A 23820-nucleotide genomic window follows, 5' to 3' on the forward strand; every position below is an offset into this window, starting at 1 on the left:
AGTGCATCCCACTTCACACCTGCAATGCTCGATGAGTAAAAAGCCACATTTGTCATGTGCTTGGTCAAAGTTCCTTAAGGCATTTATATGTGTATATATATATATATTATAACCTGGATGTCCCAGGGTCAAAATGGGAGATGCCCCCAAGGGTGGTGGAGAATGACCGAGCTAAGATCCTGTGGGACTTCCAGATACAGACGGACAAAATGGTGGTGGCTAACCAACTGGACATAGTGGTGGTAGACAAACATGAGAAGACGGCCGTAGTGATCGATGTAGCGGTTCCGAATGACAGCAACATCAGGAAGAAGGAACACGAGAAGCTGGAGAAATACCAACGGGCTCAGAGAAGAGCTCGAGAAGATGTGGAGGGTGAAGGTGACGGTGGTCCCCGTGGTAATCGGAGCACTATGTGCGGTGACTCCCAAGCTAGGCGAGTGGCTCCAGCAGATCCCGGGAATAACATCGGAGATCTCTGTCCAGAAAAGCGCAGTCCTAGGAACAGCTAAGATACTGCGCAGGACCCTCAAGCTCCCAGGCCTCTGGTAGAGGACCCGAGCTTCAAAGGATTGACTGCCCCCACAGGGGCGAGGGGGAATTTTATTTAATTTTTTTATGACATCTTCCATCTATGGCACGAAAAATTAAATTCTCTCCAAACCAGGAGCAAATTCCACTGAGGATTGTTCACATATCTTCACCAAACAGTTATACAGTCATAACCCTCATAGCCAAAATACTTTTGATTAAAAGTGTAGATTAAAAAGGCTGACTTTTTACATCTTTACATGGCACTCGTGCAGTCACCTTTTGTGCTATACATTCTCTTTAGCATGCACTGCACTGTGCCTAACATGCATGCAAAACAGCAGAATCACCAACAGAAAAAAAAACAGTGAAAGTAAAGAAAAAAAGAAAAAAATCCTTCTCGCTTTAGAAATAAAATTATTTTCAATAGCCACAACAGACAACTTATTTACTAAACAGAACTATTGTCTTCATGCACAAAGGAGAAGTAACACAAAATACAGTGTCTCTGAAAATACTGTTTACAGTTTGTGCAAACACAATAATGCTCCTTATACTGACTTTCTTCGTAAATGAGGGAACTCCCGGAAACTATGGCCAGGTGAGATCCTGCTTCCTGGCGAAGTTAGTCCAGTGTTGTCCCTGGAACTTGGTGAACAGCCCTGAATCCTGTAGGAAACTGAGTTGTAATAAACAGAATTAACGTGGCAGCCACGATGTTCACTGTGGGACATAAGAGGGCTATCGCAAATCTCTAAACGGTAGCACATGCAGGAACAGAGGGAGCTAAGGCTCGACTCCTGTCTGCTTCTGCCTGCCTTTATCTGGAAATGCAACCTGTGCCTGCAGGGGCTTTTTCGTCTTTCCTGATCCACCGGAGAAGAGATGAGGTTGGTGCGACTGGTTCCTTCCTCCATCGGGAGGAAAAGTGTGCTATGGCTGTGCACCATGTTGCTCCTGTTCCTCTCACTGTGGCTATCTCTGCTTTGTTCCCCTAAAACACCAAGGCCCAGGGTCCCATCCAAAAGGCCTCTGTCTCTCTTCATTGAAGCCCTTTCTTGTGCATCCCGTCGCTCATCCTCAGTGTTCATGGTGAGAAAACGGAGCACCACTAAATTAAGAAATGCCCCGATAACAGTTAATCCCACCAGAATGTACATAAAGCTGAAAGCGACATAGGGCGTTTTCTCCTGGAGGTCCTCTTTTTTCTGCAAAGCCACAAAGTCCCCAAAGCCAATTGTGGTGAGTGTGATGAAGCAGTAGTAGTAAGCATGGAAGAAGCTCCATCCCTCAAAGTGGGAAAAGGCTGCGGCGCCCACACACAGTGTTCCGATGCAGGACAAAAAGCCCACCAGGACCATGTTCTCCATGGACACCTCAGTGCCTCGAAAGCCCAGGCATTGTTTCAGCTTATGTAAGAGATAGCGGACAAATGTGTTCATCCTCTCTCCCAGGCTCTGGAACATAACCAAAGTGAGAGGAATGCCGAGTACAGCATAGAACATGCAGAAGATCTTTCCAGCATCTGTTCCAGGGGCTGCATGTCCATAACCTTAATGCAAAGAGATGGAAAATGTAATGACACTGTGACGCATCATGAAGCAACGCTTAGTTGGTAAAACATGGAGCAACTGTCTATTTTTAATCAACACGTCATTAAAACCAAGCCTCAAATATTGCATTCTTGCAGGAAAAATAATGTTGTGCTGTGAATTACGAAGCAAGCAAAGTGACACATCACCCGTCATTTCCAAAAACATAAAATAAAAAAGCAGAAGAAGCCTTACATTGACTTACCAATGGTAGTGATTACTGTTATGGCAAAGTAAAAAGAGCCAGCAAATTTCCACTGTCTCCCGGCGCGATGGGGCTCAGCTTGCAGCACTACTCTCTCGATTTCGCGGTAGTCGTCCTCGGAGAAGCGGTACTTCTTCTTCATTTCGTTGCGCTTCTGCTCCAAGATGCGCCGACGGGAGCTCTCCGACTCAGACTCCAGCGCGTCAAACACCGCGGCGCCCACCAGCAAGTAGGAGAACATGCAGAGGATGAGCGACAAGGTCCGGACGTTTTGCTTCTTCATTCTCGGCATCGGCACGAAAGTCGGAAGCACGGGCACGGTGTTACAGGTGGTACTGTTCTTCAGCTTAGACTCCACATTGGCTTTGCAGCCTGTTGCGTGAAATGTAATTTCACGAGGGGCGGGTGGGAAAATAACGCCTTTAACTCTTGACTGTGTTATGGTTCAGATGTCTTCTTTGTTTTTAAAACGCGCATATTTTCCTGTGCGTACCGAGAGCTATCGGCTCTCTGCGCCGTTATCTGTTTTAGTGGCCTCAGCTTGCCTTTTCGCATGCGCAAAACAATCACCAATAAAGAAGAAGAAGAAGAAGAAGGAAAAATGTTTGTGTATATCTATATAACATAGATATATAAGACATAGCACAAAATACAAAGTAATATTTTTCGCGGATGTTCAGTTATGTTATGTGCAGCAATTTCTATGCCTATTTAATATGAAGAGGTTTGTTCAGCACCATGGACAGCAACCAGTGGGATTTCACATTTGACCTGGCACTGTGACTGCACATACTAAGTGGAGGCTCAAGAGGCTGTGAAGCAGGGAAAAGGTTCAGGTGCGTTTAATATGACTGAAAATCTTTGCAGACACCAAATCTGGGGAACAACATAACCATTAAAAAAGTTTAAAAAAAAAAAAAAAAAAAAAAAAAAGCTCAAAGTTCTAACATCTGGTCCTGAAGTAAGTAATCCCCAGGTTAAACGAAAGTTAATTAAAATCCATTCAACTGTACAAACATTAAAATGAAAGCCTAATTTAAGCCTTAAATAATAAAAAATAAACATGTAAAGGTCCTCATGAGCTAAAGACATGGAAACAAATAAAATATCAGGTAAGACAGTGTTTAGAAATCTGGCGTATTGGATTTGTTCTATAAAATAAATCAGTAATAAAATAGCGAGAAAAATGAAGTAATAAAGATATCAACAACAAAAAAATTAAGGAATCAAGTTAACAGTAAAAATTAAATAAGACTGAAGGAATAAAGTAAATATATACATATATATAGTTTATCCCAAATTACAATGTGGTCAAAAATACAAACGGAAGTTAAAATTCTGAGAAATACAATCTTAATTCCTTTTTTTAAATCAGTTTCCTTAGAGCGTTACTTATGTGAGAGAGCTCTTGCGTTCATGTGCAGTGGCTAAAGAGAAAAAACAAAGCACTGCTATTGTAGACGCTTCTAGAAATTTTTCTGTAGGTGATGCTGGTTGCTATGGTTACTTGTACCAGTGGCACAGACTTGGACTATCAGTGAGGTTGACACTAATAAGTTAAGAGTAATGAAGCCAGTTTCGTTAATAACGTTGTCACAGCATCACAACATAAATTATCCTTATTTAGACCTTTTTTTAAGTTAAGCAAGAAGAATCCTCTGTATGTCAGTACAGGGCAGCAGCAGGTGGATTATTGTGTGTGCTTTTGTTCCTGTCAAACAGAGCAACCTGCTCTCCGTGGTCCTGTTTTTGTGGCAAAATCAGCGCACTTACATCCCTGTTTTGATTCAAACCAGCGCTCCATAAATCAATTACATCTCAGCTGATAAGAGAGGAACACAAAGCCCCAACAGCCACCCATCAATCCAGACAGCTTGTATTCACATCGTTTTCAAAGCCCAAGGACCTGGAACAAAGCGAGAAGGCCCATCAATCCCCACAGAGTTGAAGGATAAGTGTTTAGACTTAAACAGAAGCTTCATTAATCGAGTTATACCTGTTGTCTGTTTTCTCTAAGGTGTATTTTATTATAACCCCGCAGACCTACAAATTAATATGTCAGGAAAATATTAAGTAGACTATGGTGAGGTCATATTTATACACATTCAGCAGGATGCATTAGAGGCAGTGTTTTCCTTTGTTCCCTAAACAGTACTTGTGTTTTGCTTTTTTCAATCTAATATTTATGATATTACAGTATGACACATCACAATGAAAACTTGAAATCAAGTAGTACATGTTCAAGGGCTGGATTATACTGTGTTTGCGTCCATATTCATTACATTAATATTAACTTTCTGACAGCTGCCACATGACAGCTGGTAAGTTTATAAGGCTAAATTATTTGTGGAGAAAAATGTGAACATAAACAGCTATGCTATGCAGAGCTGTGCACTGTCCACGCACAGCATTTGCTATTTTTGTTTTGTTTTTGTTTTTTTTTATCTCACAAAGTCAGTTACACCCACAGTGCATGTGGTAATTGGTAAGTGTATGCAGATTTTGCAAAACCTTGTTAAAGCTGCACATGGCATGCAGTGAAAAGAGAACCTCATGCCTGAAGGCCCATTTTTTTCCACTAAATAAAACCCATCTGTCAGCTCTACAACAACAAAAATGCAAATCTGTCAAAATCCTGGAGGAGAGATTGTAAAAATTAATCTCCTCTACAAAAAAAGAAAAGGGAAAAAAAACTTTCAGGGTCTTTTTGTTTAACAGGCTGCAAGGACAGAAGAAAGAAAATTATCTAGGGACAATACGTGTGATGCAAGAAACAGCTAGACACAAAGACACGGACAGCTGTGGGTTTTTGAATCGACATAATGAATTTCTTGTTTCTATAGCGTGGCGATTTAGGACGGCAAATAAGAAATTGTAGCAAAAAATCTAAATCAGATTGCTTGACAGCCTGGACATGTCATACTCTAATTTCTTTATGTCTTATTAAATATTTAAATTATGACCCTTAAAAGAAAAAAAAAAGATGCTGACATAACCTTCTTATATAAATTCTATATGTGAGAGCTGTGTCACAATGAATTGATTGAGCAGAAGTCACATCGGTTAAATCAGTGTCAGCACAGTATAACATACTGTCTTTATCAATAAAGAAAATACACTGCAAGAATAAAACAGTGTGTTGATCTATATGTATATATAAAAAAAAAAAACACCCAGCACGCCCCTGCGGGCGGTTTATCCTTCAAGCTCGGGTCCTCTACCAGAGGCCTGGGAGCTTGAGGGTCCTGCGCAGTATCTTAGCTGTTCCCAGGACTGCGCTCTTCTGGACAGAGATCTCCGATGTTGTTCCCGGGATCTGCTGGAGCCACTCGCCTAGCTTGGGAGTCACCGCACCTAGTGCTCCGATTACCACGGGGACCACTGTTACCTTCACCCTCCACATCCTCTCGAGCTCTTCTCTGAGCCCGTTGGTATTTCTCCAGCTTCTCGGGTTCCTTCTTCCTGATGTTGCTGTCATTCGGAACCGCTACATCGATCACTACGGCCGTGTTCTCATGTTTGTCTACCACCACTATGTCCAGTTGGTTAGCCACCACCATTTTGTCCGTCTGTGTCTGGAAGTCCCACGGGATCTTAGCTTGGTCATTCTCCACCACCCTTGGGGGCATCTCCCATTTTGACCTTGGGACTTCCAGGTTATACTCGGCACAGATGTTCCTGTACACTATGCCGGCCACTTGGTTATGGCGTTCCATGTATGCCTTGCCTGCTAGCATCTTGCACCCTGCTGTTATGTGCTGGATTGTCTCTGGGGCATCTTTACACAGCCTGCACCTGGGGTCTTGCCTGGTGTGATAGACCCCAGCCTCTATGGCTCTTGTACTCAGAGCTTGTTCTTGTGCTGCCATGATTAGTGCCTCTGTGCTGTCATTCAGTCCAGCTTTGTCCAGCCACTGGTAGGATTTCTGGATATCAGCCACCTCCTCTATCTGCCGGTGGTACATACCGTGTAGGGCCCTGTCCTTCCATGATGGTTCCTCGTCTCCCTCCTCTTTCTTAGGTTTCTGCTGCCTGAGGTATTCACTGAGCACTCGGTCAGTTGGGGCCATCTTCCCAATGTATTCTTGGATGTTTGTTGTCTCATCCTGGACTGTGGTGCTGACACTCACCAGTCCCCGGCCCCCTTCCTTCCGCTTAGCGTACAGCCTCAGGGTGCTGGACTTGGGGTGAAACCCTCCATGCATGGTAAGGAGCTTTCTTGTCTTTATGTCAGTGGCTTCTATCTCCTCCTTTGGCCAGCCTATTACCCCAGCAGGGTACCTAATCACGGGCAGGGCGTACGTGTTGATGGCCCGGATCTTATAATGGATTGGATTTATATAGCGCTTTTCAAGGCACCCAAAGCGCTTTACAGTGCCACTATTCATTCACTCTCACATTCACACACTGGTGGAGGCAAGCTACAGTTGTAGCCACAGCTGCCCTGGGGCAGACTGACAGAAGCGAGGCCCCTCTGGCCAACACCAGTAGGCAAGTAGGGTAAAGTGTCTTGCCCAAGGACACAACGACCAGGACAGAGAGCCCAGGGATCGAACCGGTGACCTTCCGGTTACAGATGCGATTCCCAACCCCCTGAGCCACGGTCGGCACATCTTGTTCTTACCGTTCAGCTGACTCCTCAGGACTTGCCTGACCCTCTGCAGGTACTTGGTGGTTGCAGCTACTTGGTGGTTGCAGCTTTTCTAGCGGCCTCTTCATGGTTCCCATTCGCCTGCGGGATCCCCAGGTACTTGTAACTGTCCTCTATGTCTGCAATGTTGCCTTCTGGTAGTTCAATCCCCTCACTTCTGACTACCTTCCCTCTCTTTGTTACCATTCGACTACACTTCTCCAGTCCGAACGACATTCCAATGTCATTGCTGTATAGCCTGGTAGTGTGGATCAGTGAATCGATGTCTCGTTCACTCTTGGCATACAGCTTGATGTCATCCATGTACAGGAGGTGGCTGACAACTGCTCCGTTCCGTAGTTGGTATCCGTAGCCAGTCTTGTTAATGATCTCACTGAGGGGTTTAAGGCCTATGCAGAACAGCAGTGGGGACAGAGCATCTCCTTGGTAGATCCCGCACTTGATGGTGACTTGTGCTATGGGCTTGGAGTTGGCCTCTAGTGTTGTACGCCACATCCCCATTGAGTTCATGATGAAGGCTCTTAGGGTTCTGTTGATCTTGTACAATTCTAAGCATTCCAGTATCCAGCTGTGGGGCATTGAGTCATAGGCCTTCTTGTAATCAATCCAGGCAGTGCACAGGTTGGTCAGTCTGGTCTTGCAGTCTCGGCTGACTGTTCTGTCTACCAGTAGCTGGTGTTTTGCGCCTCTGGTATTCTTGCCAATCCCTTTCTGTGCCCCACTCATGTATTGACCCATGTGCCTGTTCATCTTAGCCGATATGATGCCTGACAGGAGCTTCCATGTAGTACTGAGGCAGGTTATTGGTCGGTAGTTGGATGGGACCGGTCCCTTCTGGGGGTCCTTGGGGATCAGGACCATCTGACCTTCAGTTAGCCATTCCGGGTGTTTCTCGTTAACTAGCAGCTGGTTTATTTGTGCTGCCAGACGCTCGTGGAGTGCAGTCAGCTTCTTTAGCCAGTAGGCGTGAACCATGTCGGGCCCTGGTGCTGCCCAACTCTTCATACTGGAGACCCTTTCTTGGATATCTGCCACTGTGATGGTTACTGGACCCTATTCAGGGAGGTCGCTATGGTCTGCCCTCAGATCCACTAGCCACTGAGCATTGCCGTTATGGGTTGTGTCCTTCTCCCATATGCTCTTCCAGTATTGCTCTATCTCCAGCCTTGGTGGTGCTGTTCTCTTATTGTTCCCTTGCCACTGAGAGTACACCTTTGCTGGTTCTGTGGAGAACAGCTGGTTTATTCTCCTGCCTTCTATCTCTCTGGTGTACCTCCTCAAGCGGCTGGCCAAGGCTATATATATATATATATATATATATATATATATATATATATATATATATATATACATACATATAGCAGTGTAAGTCTATATTAAAGTTTTTATTGCAACAGCAGGGCCAAAATAGACACACATAGCCCAGGTATGGAAATAATCTGCAGAGTGATCTGAAATTAAATTCTTCAACACTTGCTGAAAACTTGACTGAAAGAATTTTATCACAGGATAACAATCAAAATATGAGCTTTTATTCAGGGTACTCTGCACACATATTTACAAAATGTTACGGGAGCTGCTTTCTTCCTGGAGGTAAGCTGAATCTCCTAAAAAATACTTGCACTCCACAAAGTGACACAAGACCACCATTAAAAATATTTGACCTTTATCTCAAGAGAGGAACACAGCAGGTAAGAAGGCAATAGAACGGATTATCCCCCTGGATATGTCTCTAATTTACAGTTATAACAACTGCTGGGGTGTAGCAGACACACAGGCCTGTCATCTTTGTGCTGTACACAAGGGAGACCAAGGGTTAAATGCATAACACAGACTATTTGATCATACCTGATTTCATCAGTTCTCTTACTTAATTAATTCCAAAGGGAAATTGCACATGAAGTCACAGTCTATGCAGCTCTCCAAGAATAGTTTTGAATGTTCAGCCTTCAGTCTGTGACTTCTGTCTGATATGAGAATTGATCTTTTTTGGCAGCTCTCTTTTTTCCTGTTCTTACTCTTCGCTTAAAATGAATAACTTTTCTTTCCTCCGTGTGCTTTATCAGCAATTAAACCATTTTTGTGAATTCTGTACCGCAGGTGTAAATGCATACTATTGATTCCCATTTTCCCAGTTCCCTGAAATAAAAGCACCCAGATATGATGAGACTGAAAAAGAAATATGACTCATGGTAATACCTCTGCAAGGCTTTCACTGTTAAACAGCTGAGGGAGATATGGATTCTCTTTTTCCACAGAGTCAGGCACCAAGAACTAAAGATGTTCAATAAAGGTTGAGCTAAATCTTCATTTCCTTTGTGAAAACCTAAAAGGCATCAAACATTTGTATTACTCTTGATGGACACTTTATAAAATGTGCCCTTTGACACTTGAAGCACAGAGTTCTTAAATGGCCAGCGAAAGCATATTTTGCACGTAATTAGGATTTTGATTTATTCTGATAATATGCAGTCGATACATTTTAACACACAAAGTCTGCACATCATTTGGTGACCACATTTAATGTCAGAATTATTATAACAGCAAGGTCATTATTAAAGTTAATGCACTCAAACTTAATCTTTCAGTGCTCCATTAACATGTGTAGAATACAGTGCATAAATGAGTATGTAAATGCTAAATATAATTATATTTAGATGCCATAAATAAATTAAATACTACATTTTAAAATGCTGGGACTGGGTTTTTATCAGAGATACAGGGTTTGTGCATAAAGGCACACATTTTTCAACATTTACATTATTTGTATGAGGAAGGAAAGGAAACAGAAACAGCTGTGTATTAATGATATCAACTTGTCCATAAGGCACATTATCTTCTCCTCATTGTAAGACTTATAATGCCTGGCTAACCATAGTAAAGTCAACAACTGGCAATTAAAATAAATACATACACCATGATTGTGCCCATTTGAAACTTTAATTGCTGTAAACCATCCACACAAACGTCATAGAGCCACTAGGTCCTTATTAGTAGGTTTTCAGATGCGTTTTCAGAAGTGACTGTGTGCATTTGTCCTATGCTTTAAGATGTAAGATCATTAAATAGCCACTGGTGAACAAACTATGAGCCATGCAGGGATCAAGAGAAACACATAAATGTCAGTGTAGTCTGGCAGCCGGGCCATGAGCTGTGTGCCTGCTTATGTTGGACGTGTTGGATTCTGTTGAGCAAAAAGGGAGCAAATTAGCTAAAAGAAGTTTCTATGCAAACTTTGCTCCACTCTACTTTCCACCAGGTTTCATGAATTTCAGCTTCATTTTGCATAATCTTGCTGAAAAACAGACATGTCAGGACTAATTATGTACCTCCAGCTGCTAATCACCTGAATTACTACCTAAAGTTACCAAACAGGAGTATTGCAACACAAAAAAAGAAGAACTTGCAGATCGATCACAAATGGAAATATGACCATATATACTACTGGTAAAAGTGCTGTTGCCCAAGATAATCTGTGTACTTACTGTGAAAAGAAAGTCTTGCATGCATGCCTTTATGTTTCTGGATGGCAGTGCAACAGATTTATTGAATTTGTGTTTTTTGTGTTTTGTTTTTTTTATCATTTCTAGTTAAGTAAATTAGTTTAAAATTGGCTTAAATATATGGTGCTTTTTGCAGAAGTAGCCACAAATGTTCAGCCGGTCCAGGTGTCTTCTTGTTCTGTTGCAGATGATCCTTAATTCCAACCACCAGCCTGTTGCCGGAAGCTCATAGTCAGAAGGGGTGGCAAGGGTTAGGCGTTATATTACTATCAAATCTCTGACAAACACAGCTAGATGGGCTTACATGCTCTTTCTAATCTCTGTGTAGAGCTTCTCATCTGTACTGAACTCGCTGGGGGGGGGGAAAGGCGACAGAGAATCTGTTTTATGAGGCAGAGGTACTAAATAGCAACAGCAAATACTGGATGCCTGCAGAGCCCTCTGGTTTCCACAGTAACTGAGACCAAAAATAGTAACCCACACCAGCGGCTATTCAACACTGAATCCCCTGTGATAACACATGATTCTATTTATACCTTCTAATGCTGAAATACTGGCGTCTCGTATAAATAACTCTGTCCAATTACTGTCAAAAAATGATATAATGGTCCAATTATATGTTATCACCTCTTAATCCTTGTTTATGCTGCAGGTTCTTATTGTATGAAACCTAAATGCAAGTTATTAGACCGTTATGCTGAAGATATTGCACGAAAGAAAATACACAATCATATAACTTGTCAGTGTGCATTTTCTGGCATCAATTAAATAACTAGTTAGTAGACAAAAAATGTCATGATCTAATTGATAATGTCATTTTTTAAGCTGAAATAATAAAACAAAGTTGCACTGTTTAATAACTAGTAAAAGATTAACTTGGGATTTTAGGCTGTTGGTCAGACAAATAGTAATAGTAGTAAGTGATATCATCTCACCATAAGAAGGTTCCCAGTTTTCAAACTTCCTGGTTTGCTGGGGGATTTTTGTGTGGGTTCTCATGCCTGCAAGGGTTTCCTCCTACGGTCCAAAGACATGCTTGTTGTTATGTTAATTGGTGGTTCTAAATTGGCTGGACTGTTGTGTGAGTGTGTGTGTGGTTGTCTGGCTTGTTGTGTGATATACTGCCCCCCTGCCCCAATGACAACAGGAAAAGTGTGCATCCTTATAGACAGAATAACTCCCTCCTGACCCAGAAGTAGATGGCTTTGTGAGTGAGTAGGAAATTGAAAGATTGTCTTTTTTGTTGCTATTGCTCAAAAATATATATAATAATCAAGATTGCAAATAACTGCTCATTTTAAGCAAACCTTCACATTTATAAAAGTTGCCAGATCACTATGTGCATTGTTGGATTTTTGACCTTCCTTTAATATCTGAGACATTCAGCTACCAGACAGGAGGGGCATTAGATTCATATGTCATCTACAAATTAAATGAGACAATTAGTAAGACACATTTTAGGTTTATTGGTCTGGTTAGTTTTCCTATTTTTATATCGTTTTTCTTTATGTAGAGCTGTTTTTTTCTTTTTCATTAATGCGTTAATCAGTCCTCATCTCTCATTCCTGCCCTGTTGCTTCGTTATTATATAACAGTAAAGTGAAAGTTTTTTCTGCATTTAAGATATGCTGTCTGACTCAGCTGGTTTGCGGGTTTTAACACCGCCAACCAACTCAGTAAGCTGATGTCTTCGGGGTGTATCGGAAAAGCGCGTTGCTAATGAGTATATTTAAAAACCCAAACGATTGCAAATAACACCAAAATGGAGTTAGATTTATATGATAACAATTACTAAGAGAGGGTTTTAGCAATACATAGCTTCCAGAATTAATAAATATAAAATATAGGTGGATTAAAGTGCTAGTAAACGTAGTTAAGTCACGTGGTTGATTTTTAAATGAAGCTCCTGAAAGCAGCACTAGGACTGCAGCCGCCAGCGAAGCCGCTATCTGATGATGGTAGACCTGAAAGACGGATGGTCAGGGCCGTCCTCGTCTAACCTGAACATGCAAGTGTAGCTTCATTCAGCAACGGTTGCAGCGCTAAACCAGGCTACTCGACAATTTAGCCTTAGCTAGTCGCATATCTTTTTTTTTTTATTAAAGCATGGAGGACGATTGTGTTTGTGAGTACGACTCCACCTGGGACACAGAGAGTGATGGAGACGACCCGGCCGGAGAGAGCCAAACCCGTCGGTCAAATCAAGACAAAAACAAATCGAGCTGGGCTTTAGTACGTGCTTTTATTATTACTCAGCCAGAGGACAAAGGACAAAAAAACCCTACTGTACCTTAGTGTAGCTCGTTTCTTTTACATTCAATGCTACGTTTTCTGTTGCCTGTTGTGGAAAGCTAACGTTAGCTTTACGCATCACTGCTGCGACTTTGCTAACTAGCCTAGCTTGCTGCTAGTTTACTTTTTAGTTGAAAATCGTCGTCAATGTTTACTCTGGCCTGTTCACAGTTAGCAGTAGTCTGTGAGTCATAGTTAGAATGGAGGAGGAATTAATTAACATCTAGACTTAATTCATTGCAACAGTGGGAATTTTATTAACCCGACCTTATATGGCAACTCCTATGACGTTATCAGGAACAGCATAGGTCGTGACACAATTATTAATGACCCCTTGATTTGTAGTATATCAGTTCAGGTTGTTTATACTTTTAATGCAATACAATGCAAGACCTGTATTTAATTTATGTGAGACGCCTGATGCATATCAATGTATTTTATTATGTATGCTTAATATTTGCAGTGGCACCACACGCCCAGAAACATGAGAGCAGCAAAGGACATGCAAAACTACAGGAGAGGATACCCCGTAAGTTACACCTCAGCTCATCTCTTAAACAAAAAAATCGTGCTCATAGCTGAAAGATGTTAAAGTCTCCTTTATTCTGTTTGGACAGAATCTTGCAGATGAGGAGTGCTCAGAGGACAAAATGAACAATCTGCAGTTTTATCTCAATAAGTTTCCCTCTGCTCCTGATGGTAAAATACTCATATGTTTGCATATAATATAATATTTGCTGTACGCGTGAAAGTCGTGCTTGTGGTGATGATACCAATATTTTGTCTCATTTGTCGCAGATATCTACATTGAATCCTTTCTTAAAGAATGGAAAAACGACTACAAACGGCTGGAGAGAGTTCACTCGTACATCCAGTGGTATGTACTGTTTGACACTTTGAACTTTGTACTTTAGCCATATCCAGCCTAACGGCAACAGAACTGACCACAGCTTACTTTTGCCATCTTGATGAACTTGTAGTCTGAAGCCTGTTACGCATGCACACAAACACATTCACTCGTTTCTCATTTTGTACTTCCTTCATTCCTTGCTTCCCCTCCTCGCAAACAGGAAGAAACATTCTTAATTCTCAGTAGGGTTGATTAAATAGGACATGAGCCACACTTGCATTATTTTCTGTTATTGCCCAACTTCTGCTTTATTTTATGATGTCAGATGTAACTGTCTTTTTTTTTTTTTTTTCTTTTTTTTTTTTTCACTAAAGCTGGTTACACAGTCTACTCTATTTAAGTAACTAACACTACTCATGAATACTGATTGGACTAGTTGTTTGTAGCATCCTTCCATCTGTGCTGTGCAAAAGTCCTAAGTCACCTGTCATTTCTTTATATTTTGCTTTTAAGGAGACATAGTTAGAGCAGGACATCTACTAATGAGAAGGCTGGTAGTTTGATCCCTGGGTGCTCCAGTCTGCATGGCGAATATCCTTGGGCTGGATACTAATCTCCTAGCATCTATCAGAGTTTGAATGTTAGATAAAAAGCACTTAAGCATAGAAAAAGTGTTTGTGCAAATGAGACATTTTGTATAAAGCACTCTGAGTGCTCCGGTAGAGTAGAAATAATGTAAGAATCAGTCTATTTGTTAAGCCTAAAAAAGCATCTACTTCAAGGGGTGATCTACTGCTGTCTACACATAGCAGACAACTCAGCAAAGAACCAATTTTGAATTGTATCTGTAAGCACCTTAGTCCTCACAGCCTGTCACAAAAACAGATTTTTTTCCTATTTCTTTTGTTGAATCTAGGGTAAAGGCATAAAACTGTATTTTTGCAACGAACAAAGAGAGCTATTAGCCAGAAGCCTGGTGTGTGTGTGTGTGTGTGTGTGTGTGTGTGTGTGTGTGTGTGTGTGTTTTTAAAAACAAATTGGAAGAAACTGGACAAGTGAAGGATACAGTAGGAGGTGAACTATATCATAAAAGTATGCCTTTACAAAATATGAAACCAATCTAGCAAAGACCTGGCACAGGAGATGCATCTGGTGCTTTGGTTGGTCAGTCTATTGTTCACTGAAACCTTATCAGAAATGGCCTCAGTGAAAGGGAATTGGGGAGAAAAGGCTGAGGTATGCCAAATTACACAAGAACTGCACTGAAAATCAATGGCAATGGGTCTTAAGGTTCAAATATGTCAATATGTATGGAGGAGTTAAGGAGACAGACTCGATGGTGAGTGTCTACAAAATACAGTGGAGGCTGTGTCATGGTTTGGGGCTGTCTTTTAGTCAGTGCTGTTAGCGATGATTTTAAAATTGATAGGTGGATGATTGCAGAAAAGTACCCTCAGATTTTGATCCACCATAAACTACCATCTGGAAAGAGTCTTATAAGCAACGCTTTCATTTGGCACCATGATCCCAAACTCAGTGCAAATGCACTAAAGGCGTACCTGGATAGCAATTGTAGTGGAGCACTATCAGTCATGTTTTGGCCTTCCCACAAGCTGGACATCATTGAAGCAGTGCAAGATCATCTTTACAGAAAACTGAACAGGCAAGAAAGAAGCCTGGAAAGCTATTTCTGAAGACTACTTAAATAAATTACAAGAAAGTTTGTTTATATACCAGATGCTGACTGTCAAAAAACTCAGTTTTTGCTTTTTATATACTGATTTTCCATGCATGTTTGCACATTTCAGTAAATCGCTAACACCTATTTTCCTAGCAAAATATAAAGAAATAAGGGCTGACTCGAGACTTTTGCAAAGTACTGTATATTCCAGCTGCGTGCCTAGGACACACCTGTACAACCTCAGTTATAGCTACATCGATACGCCTCTGTTCTCCTGACACATTTTAGGATTTGAGATATTTTTGAGCATGGAGTACTGAGATCGATTTCCAGATCACAGGCAGGAGGATTGAGGAGACGGAGAAATGAGAGAAGCCTACGCTCTACATGTGCACAAGATGTCAAGTAGCAAATGCTTTTCCACATCCATAGTGCATACCAGAAATAGATGGAGTGTTCACAGTGGGAAAAGAATTGTTACATATACCCTTTCCTTTCGTGGCACGGTAATAGTTTTTACATTTGTTACTGTAAACTGCCAAAAAATAAATGTTAATGCACTGAAGGATGTCACGTTTGTTTACACAGTGGTGTTTTGTTTAAAAATGTTTTTAAGAACGAGGCAATTTATGAAATTATAGGATATACATGTTCTTTTAAAGTATTGGATGAAGGCACTAGAATATATTATATTTGGGTCATAAACTGTTCACAGGGACATCTGGCGTCAGCACCACTGAATTAAAGTGTCGTGTCATTAGAAGTTAATTGGTCTTCTGTTGTTTCTCTCTTGAACTGTCTGCTGTTGCAAGGCTGTTTCCACTGCGAGAACCAGGGGTTAATTACATGGCTTCAGAACTTACCAAGAAGGAAATTGAGGTAAGTGTAAAATGGAAAGCGCTCTCACCAAACAGTAGCAGAGTTGGTCAACAGTGACTTTCTATCACAACACAAAGCAACTGAAAAAGAATTAAGGTTAATGCCATAAAGTTGTCAGAGTCCAAAGTCAGAATGAAATGAAGTCTATTGAATCTGGACTGGAACTGCCAGGTTAAATCAACCAAAAGACTGCTATAGTTTTCCTAAAATTACTGTCTTGGTCAGGTACTCTGACTTCCTCACACAGTCCAAAGACATGCAGTTAGGTGGGTTACGTTAACTGGCGATCCTAAACTGACCGTCGGTGTAACTGTGAGCATAATTAGTTGTCTCTCTGTTAGCCCTGCGACAGACTGGCGACCTGTCCAGAGTGTACCCCGCCTCTCGTTCCAGCCCCCCAACCCACTTTGTTTGACCATTAACTGTGAAACAAAGTCAGTTTGTTGGACAGGTTAAATTTCTTATGTTTTCCATAATAAGTTCATCACATAGTAATGTTGGCTGTTTGTTTGGTAACTATTCCTAAAAAAAATGTAGCATGAGAACTGTCAGTGTCTACAATATGGCTGCATGTTGATGCATTGGTTTTATCACTTGGCTACAGGTCTGTTGGTGTCTCCACAGCCAAATTTATTTAATTCTTTTACATTGTAAGGAAACAAAAGAGCAAATGCAGTGGCTATATGCATGTCACTAGGCAAGTTCTACGATTCTTTCAACAGCATGTTGAAAAAGAAAACAAAATATGTGATGTAACCTCTTTGCAGCATTGTGGCTTTCCTGCCTCTAGGAGCGCCCAATAAAAGGTTACCGTAGAGGTCAAAAGGTCAAATAAGATGCATCACTGAAAATTTGACAATTTCATTTCATATTTGATACAGTTCTAGCCAGTAAATCTATTTTCCTTTTTCTTTTTTTCTTTTTTTTCTTTTTTTTTTTTTTTTAAATGTGCTGTAAATTCTCACCAGGCCTTCAAGAAGAATGAAGATGCCAAAAGGCGACTAGTCGAGTCCTATGAACTCATGTTGGGTTTTTATGGAATCCGTTTGGTTAACAAAGAGACGGGTGAAGTGAAACGTGCAGAAAATTGGAAGGAGCGCTTTGGAAACCTGGAGCGGTAAGTATTATTATTCTCATGTCAGTAATTTCCCGCATATGTAGTAGTTGTTTTTGTGATTACAGCTTCAACTGCCTTGTCCTTTGCAGGAATATGCACAACAACCTGCGGATAACTCGCATATTGAAAAGCCTCGGGGAGTTGGGCTTTGAGCACTATCAGGCTCCTCTGGTGCGCTTCTTCCTGGAGGAGACTCTGGTCAAAAAGACTCTGAGCAGTGTTAAACGGAGCGTGCTCGACTACTTTCTGTTTGCTGTGCTGGACAAGCATAAACGTCAGGAGCTTGTGCGCTTTGCTTACCTTCACTTTGAGCCAAAGGATAAGTTTGTGTGGTGTCCCAGAAAGGTTCAGAAGCTATTCAGAAAGGCAGAGAAGAGACCTGACACTATAGGGAATGGAGATGGAAAGGAGGAAGTCTTTTCACGCGTTAAAGGCAAAGATGGAGAAGCAGCCCTGCAACAGAAGGAAGATGGACTGGATAGTGTTGCAAAGGCTCAGAAAGGAACTGTTAAAACTGCAGTTAAGGACAAAAGCAAACCATCCGAGGCATCCCCTGAGCCTAAACCAGAGTCTGAGGTAATTGAAAATGGAAGTGTGGAGACTGAGTGTAATAATGAAATTTTGGGTAATGGAAATGACTCTTCAGATGACGTTAATGAAATGGAACATTCGCCCAGTAACGACACTGTGACAGGGAAAAGCGAGTCCTGCGCAGACAGTGAGCTGAAATCTGCAAGTAACTCAAATGACCAGGATGGAGACATCAATATGCAAACGGAAGAGGATGTAGAACCCGAAAAACCACCGAAGAAGAAAAGAGAAGATAACAAGGTGCTGCCAAGCAATGGCCTGGCTGGGGGCTTAGCCGGTGGGCAGATAGAGGAAAAAGCTGTTCCTAGTAAAGCCACTGGTCAAACGAGCCCGTCAGTGCAAACTCCTCATAAGACTTCAAAACACCCGCCCTCTCTGTCTTCAGAAAGGGAGGAAAAAATCCCTAGGACTGATTTTAATCAAGTGCCACATAAAAAAGAAGCAGACGAAACGTTGCAGGACAGTATGTCTGCAACAAACGGGTCACTGATGAAAACCGACAACGGTGTGGATGAACAGACAAATGGGAAGGAACCCGAGGATATTGACATGGAATCGAACCCCACGAGCTCAGACCAGAATGTGGGGAACTCATTAATGAACTGATTCATATTAAATTAAATGGAAAAAATGTAATATAGGGACAAAGTATGGCTTAAAATCTTTCTAGGCCTTATTTCTACTATATTTAATGTTAAGATGTTAACTTTGAAGGACTATACAGCTATCAGCCACAACATTGAAACCACTTTGAGGTTGAAGTAAATAGCACTGATCTTACAGTTTCTGCGGCGAAACATTACGTCCTGGCTTTTATATATTTTGATACATATCACCTACCTAAACGTTGTTATAGAACACGTACATGCCTAGTTGATGTACTTCCTCACCCAGCAGGATACGTGACCCAACACACCACAAAAACTGCTCAGGAAAAATGACAAATCACCCATAGTGTTGACCCAATCAACACTAATGTCCCCAGAACCCAATCCAACATGCCAGACTGAGCCCAGACTATGAAGGACCCAACTCTCAATGATCAGGACCCAAACTTCTTTATGTCAGACACCACCAGACTGTGTCCATGCCTTGGATGAGGTTGGTCAGAGCTGTTTGGTGGAATGAGGAGGACCTGCACAGTGTTATGTAGTTAGTTGTAATGTTGTGGCTGATGGGTATATGAATTGATTAATTTGTTAAATGTGGGACCGGATTCGACTCTTATTTCTACATGGCCATCAGACAATATTAAAGGATAAACACGACGTATTGTATATTTTTGACTTTTAAACCAATCCCAAAAAAAAGGACCAAAGCGTCACCAAAGTGTGTGATTAGTTAAGCCTCAGTCACACAGGCCTAGAGACCGATTGGCAACTGCCTGGCAACCAGTGGTTTCTATAGGAAAATTAGTATTGCTTGACCAGTTGCAAGCAGTTGCTGTGAAATTGTTAATGAAAGGCCCACTTTCATGAACAAGGGGGACCTCGAGACCCCCTCTGGTAACCAACGGGTAAATGTGCAACAAGTTGATGAGTGGTGGTTGCAGGAGGTTGCTTGCTGTTGCTCAAGGAAGCTGGTGGCAGAGAGATGTACAGTGCTGCACCAAAGGTTTGTGTGCGGGTGCTTTGGTCACTAGCAGGTTGCTGCAGTTGCTAGTAGTTTGCATGGATGACGCTGGCTTGCAACGCAAAATATAGAACATTCGCCTTTAAAGTAACAGTTGTGCCTTTTGATGCTCAAACCAACAAGATGCAACTTTTACTTTGATACAAACCTTCTCAGTTTCTGGTGTGCTAGCACCCAAAGCAATCACAAGGAGTTCTTTGATGCCACCACGCTCTTTACAACCAATTTCACACAGCAACAGTCAGCAGCTGTTCACCAACCAGTCAGGTAATATATATTTTTCCCTAGAGATCAGGCTGGTCGCCAACTGGTCTCTAGGCCTATGTGACTGAGGTCTTAGACTCTGAGTAATTTATATACTCTGAGTATACTGTATGTTATGTACAGTAGCAGGAGTGTGTCAGGGAGATTGAAACGGTGGGTCACTGATGCATTTTCAGTAGTTTTAGAATGACAGTGGAGCTCTCTGGCACCTAGAGCCTGACTGCAATATGCAAGTTGGATAAATCTACTGCTATTTTTGGTCTTCTGCTTTTTGTCAACAGTAAAAATATAGAATATGGCCTGTCTTATCTTTTAAAGTCGTTATGACTAAGACTGTCAGCAACAGATACTTAATAATTTTGCAGAATTCATAAAGTACTATTATTACTGAATATCAATGAAATGAAGTTTTCAGCGTTTTTAACACCTTAATACTTTGAATTTTGAACATTTTTTTTTGCACTGAGAAATAATTAATTTGAAGAGCTTTTTTCCCTCTTTGAGGTGTGTGCGCGCGCGCGAGTGTGTGTGTGAGAGAGAGAGATTCTTGTGTTTCTGCTGGATCCTGCTGTTAAAATGGAATTAATACTCGGTATCATTTAAGTTATATTTCAGTAGTGTTGCACAGTCTGTATGTCTCCATGCGGATTTGGGAGGTAGACTTTTGAACAACTGAAATCCTTGCCAAAAATGTGATAAGACTGGTTGATTGTACAATGTGTAATTCTTTGTGGCAGAATTGATAAAGCTTTGGATATAATTTAAAGTCTGCTGTATGTTAATTTGAAATGGGTACAGTCTGTGAACTTACAAGCCAGGGTGATTATATCGATGCATCTTTTTATATTTGCACTTAATTTCCACTGTTATTGTTCAAGTTACTGTATTTGCAAAATGAAATGGTTATGACTTTATATATTCCTTTTTTCCCCTCCTGACTTACCTGGCCGTTAATGAAGCAGAATAAAGCTGTACTATTTTCTGATTATTTTTTTGAAATGCATTTCTGATGTCGGAGTCCAGATTTTGTGTTAAAATTGCATTTCTTAAGAACACACAGAGATGGCAGACAGCATTTGCGTCAATTCCCAAGACCCTTGCTTTTTCTGTGAAACTGTTATGTAGACTGAAATATGAGTTGTTTTTAGTATACAAATTTGGCTGTGTGAAAAGATGTGACTCAAAGCAGCGACAAGAAGAAAAAGGATGGATATTGATGCACAACAACTTGTTCAGGACTCAGGAGCAGTGTGGAGTCGAGGGCGTAAGGGAGAGCTAGAGGTACACACTGCTGGAGTTTCAGCATTGTTTTTATGCCCACCCTCAGTCGTTACATATACCCTTCCCCTCTTTGGAATTTTAGACATACCTCAATGCAATATTTTACATTTAAATTACACAAAACTTGCAATGTGTCACTAATTTTGTGCTTCTTTAGCTCATCCAGCTGATGGTGTCGGTCCATAATTTACAACAGTCGCTACTTCTCTTATGCTACAGGTCAGATCTTTTAGAGAAGGTCACACACAGCGATCGCCAAACAGTTATTCAACCAAATTGTTCTCAAGGTCACATTTTATGATAACCTGTGAAATCTTGGCAGGTTGTGAGTGTTAGCTACTATGTCACTGATGAGATATGATGATGTTCTTTATCTGAAGTGGGGCTGAAACGCCTAATGGCTTAAATGGTTAAATACCAAATATTTACTTGTTCAAGCAACTGAATTCTGAGGATTTAATGCTCTTTCTAAACTGTTGGTCGATGATCATTTGAGTGTCTTTGGGTCTTAACAACATTTACACAACCTTCATTTTAAATAGGTTGTTCATTCTTATTTTTCTGTGCATTTCCTGATGTTTTATATAGCAAAATGTCCATAGCTTGCGAGAATGTAGTTTATATCCATCGAACTGTTCTCTGCTTCAACAAGTGGTTAACGTGAATAGCTCAACCATGGATGCGCTTTGTTGTGCCCCTGTAAACTGTAATGGCTCAGTCACACTAGAGTAAAAATAGGACAACGGCCTTCTTGCAAATAGTTAAACTGGTTGTCCAGTGACTTCACCGATTTTGCATTTGGCAACTGATTTCAAGTAGTTGTGACAGCCTGCTGGCTAGCTTGCCTGCTGGGATCCATCCATCCATCCATTGACTCATTTGGTTGTCAACTGGTTGTATTTGACTACACTTCTATAGAAGAGCAAGGTTGCCTAGTGCTTACATCATTTTGCCTTAAATCGCCATCCTGCAGCCACTGTGTCATTGTGAGGTTATGGCTGAACTCTGAAAGTAGCTGATGTTAGTTTCCGTGAATGTAGACCACAATATTGCCATTTCTCCAGCTCATCACAGTTAATTGCTGTATTATCACAGATAATAATACTTTTTTTTTTTTCTTCATTTGTCTAAAGAAAAACTCCAGGGAAGCTTTGTTAAGACAAGTAACTCAAGTTGACTTCATTCAGTCGCAGACTGATAGACTGATTCCAACTTAGTGCCATTTTATCACCATGTTGCTGCATTGTTCATGCCACGGTCTTCAAACACTGTTGTCCTTCCAGCTACAGTCACACTGGACAAAACAGTGGTTGGAGACCACTGCCTGACCAAAACTATTGCACCTATGTGCAATCAGCTTGCAGTCTCCTGCCTCTGAAATGACCCTGATCACATGATCTCAGAAACCTGTGGAGGATGGATGGATGAATGCAAAAATACACTGGTGTTTGTCAATGCAGGGATCTAAAGCTCATAAGGAGAATCTTAAGGTGGACTCTGAATTAATAGAGAGGCAGTAAAAATGAATTAGCAATGATGTGACATGTGAGTACTTAGAAGATTTGGTTAGAAGCCTCGCAGGGGCATTCTGAAAAACCTGCAAATGTTTTGTTCACTTCACAACCTCCAAAGAAGTTTTCTTAATTGCACAATGACTTAAAAATAAAACCCAGAGATGAAATAAAGGGAAGTAATAAAAGTAAGAGCAAACCAGAGATTAGAATGAGAACATCCAGAGGGAAAGCAGAGTCAAAACTTATCATCTTGATAGAAGATTTAGCAAAAGTAGCAAGGGCATCTAGAGTTTCTGTTACCATCAGCGCAAACGAGGATTTCTGTTTTCATTAAGATGGAGAAAATTGTTAGCCATCCAACTTTTGGTAGCACTTCATAATCATGTTAAACTATTAAGCATCATTAAGGTATTAGTAAGTATTTGTATAGCAATACTCCTCCGTAGTATGCCACTTCTACATACAGATACTATTATTATGATGATGATTATGATTATTACTAGGAGTGATAGCTGTACATGGAGTAACAGATGAATAAATGTCTGTATTTATGAATAACATACTGAGGAGTAATGGTATATAAATGATGAATTAAGTACTTGCTAACACCTTACTGATGCTTAGTGTGACATAAAGTGATACCCAAGTTTCAATAGTCTAAGCACCTGTGCAATATCTGTAGTTCAGAAAAATCTTGGGGCTTAATAGCTATATATATATATATATATATATATATAACTGTCATTTGTGTGGTATTGATAAGAAATGTCCTTAAAATGTGCTACAGAAATGTTAAAGGCCCCAAAACAAAACCATGTGGCAATTTTTGTCAAATTGATGAGAATCACTCCAAAGCAGACCCCAATACACCCACCCAGTATCTCAACCTATCAACCATAGCTTGGTCACTCACTGGTGACACGTTTCAGTGGAATAAGCTCTAAAAGCCAGACTGAAATTTATCAAGAATCCTGTATTTGTATCAAACAGCTGTTCTCTCAGATGCTGAGGGTGAAGACTCAACCAGCTGTTAACTATTCTATTCGACTCCTAAAAAGACAAGAATCTGTATGAAAACTAAACTTGAAAATAGCAACTGAAACTAAAAACTCATGGAAAACGTTTGGATACATCAGGAGAGCAGCAGAGCTTTCCCCGTTTACTTCTGTATAATCAGGCTCCTTTTAACAACCAGAGGTGTCGCCCCTGCTGGCCAATGATTTTTTTATTTCCTGTG

At 41.0% G+C, this 23820-nt stretch overlaps 2 protein-coding genes across 2 annotated transcripts; one reads left to right on the forward strand and one right to left on the reverse strand.

Annotated features, from left to right (window-relative positions):
* Positions 1-463: 463 nt before the first annotated feature.
* Positions 464-5487, reverse strand: LOC120718866 (potassium channel subfamily K member 15-like). The gene is made up of 2 exons (XM_040007589.1): positions 2329-5487; positions 464-2083 (listed from the first exon to the last, which is right to left on the reverse strand). The coding sequence occupies exons 1-2, from the start codon at positions 2618-2620 to the stop codon at positions 1083-1085; spliced, it is 1293 nt and encodes a 430-aa protein (XP_039863523.1). The 5' UTR covers positions 2621-5487; the 3' UTR covers positions 464-1082.
* Positions 5488-12291: 6804 nt separating this feature from the next.
* On the forward strand, positions 12292-20776 carry ogfr (opioid growth factor receptor). The gene is made up of 7 exons (XM_040008223.1): positions 12292-12714; positions 13238-13303; positions 13392-13473; positions 13573-13651; positions 16118-16184; positions 17153-17301; positions 17391-20776. The coding sequence occupies exons 1-7, from the start codon at positions 12589-12591 to the stop codon at positions 18496-18498; spliced, it is 1677 nt and encodes a 558-aa protein (XP_039864157.1). The 5' UTR covers positions 12292-12588; the 3' UTR covers positions 18499-20776.
* Positions 20777-23820: the final 3044 nt, after the last annotated feature.

Source organism: Simochromis diagramma, unplaced genomic scaffold (assembly GCF_900408965.1).
Source record: "Simochromis diagramma unplaced genomic scaffold, fSimDia1.1 OVJJ01000545.1, whole genome shotgun sequence".
NCBI lineage: Eukaryota > Metazoa > Chordata > Actinopteri > Cichliformes > Cichlidae > Simochromis > Simochromis diagramma.

Excerpts from the sequence above, each read along its gene's own strand:
- ogfr (XM_040008223.1), top strand. The coding sequence starts at position 12,589 with ATGGAGGACGATTGTGTTTGTGAGTACGACTCCACCTGGGACACAGAG. Across the intron at positions 13,474-13,572 it reads GTTTCCCTCTGCTCCTGATG|ATATCTACATTGAATCCTTT; the intron begins GTAAAATACTCA and ends CATTTGTCGCAG. Across the intron at positions 13,652-16,117 it reads GTTCACTCGTACATCCAGTG|GCTGTTTCCACTGCGAGAAC; the intron begins GTATGTACTGTT and ends TGCTGTTGCAAG.
- LOC120718866 (XM_040007589.1), bottom strand. The coding sequence starts at position 2,620 with ATGCCGAGAATGAAGAAGCAAAACGTCCGGACCTTGTCGCTCATCCTC. Across the intron at positions 2,084-2,328 it reads AACAGTAATCACTACCATTG|GTTATGGACATGCAGCCCCT; the intron begins GTAAGTCAATGT and ends CTTTGCATTAAG.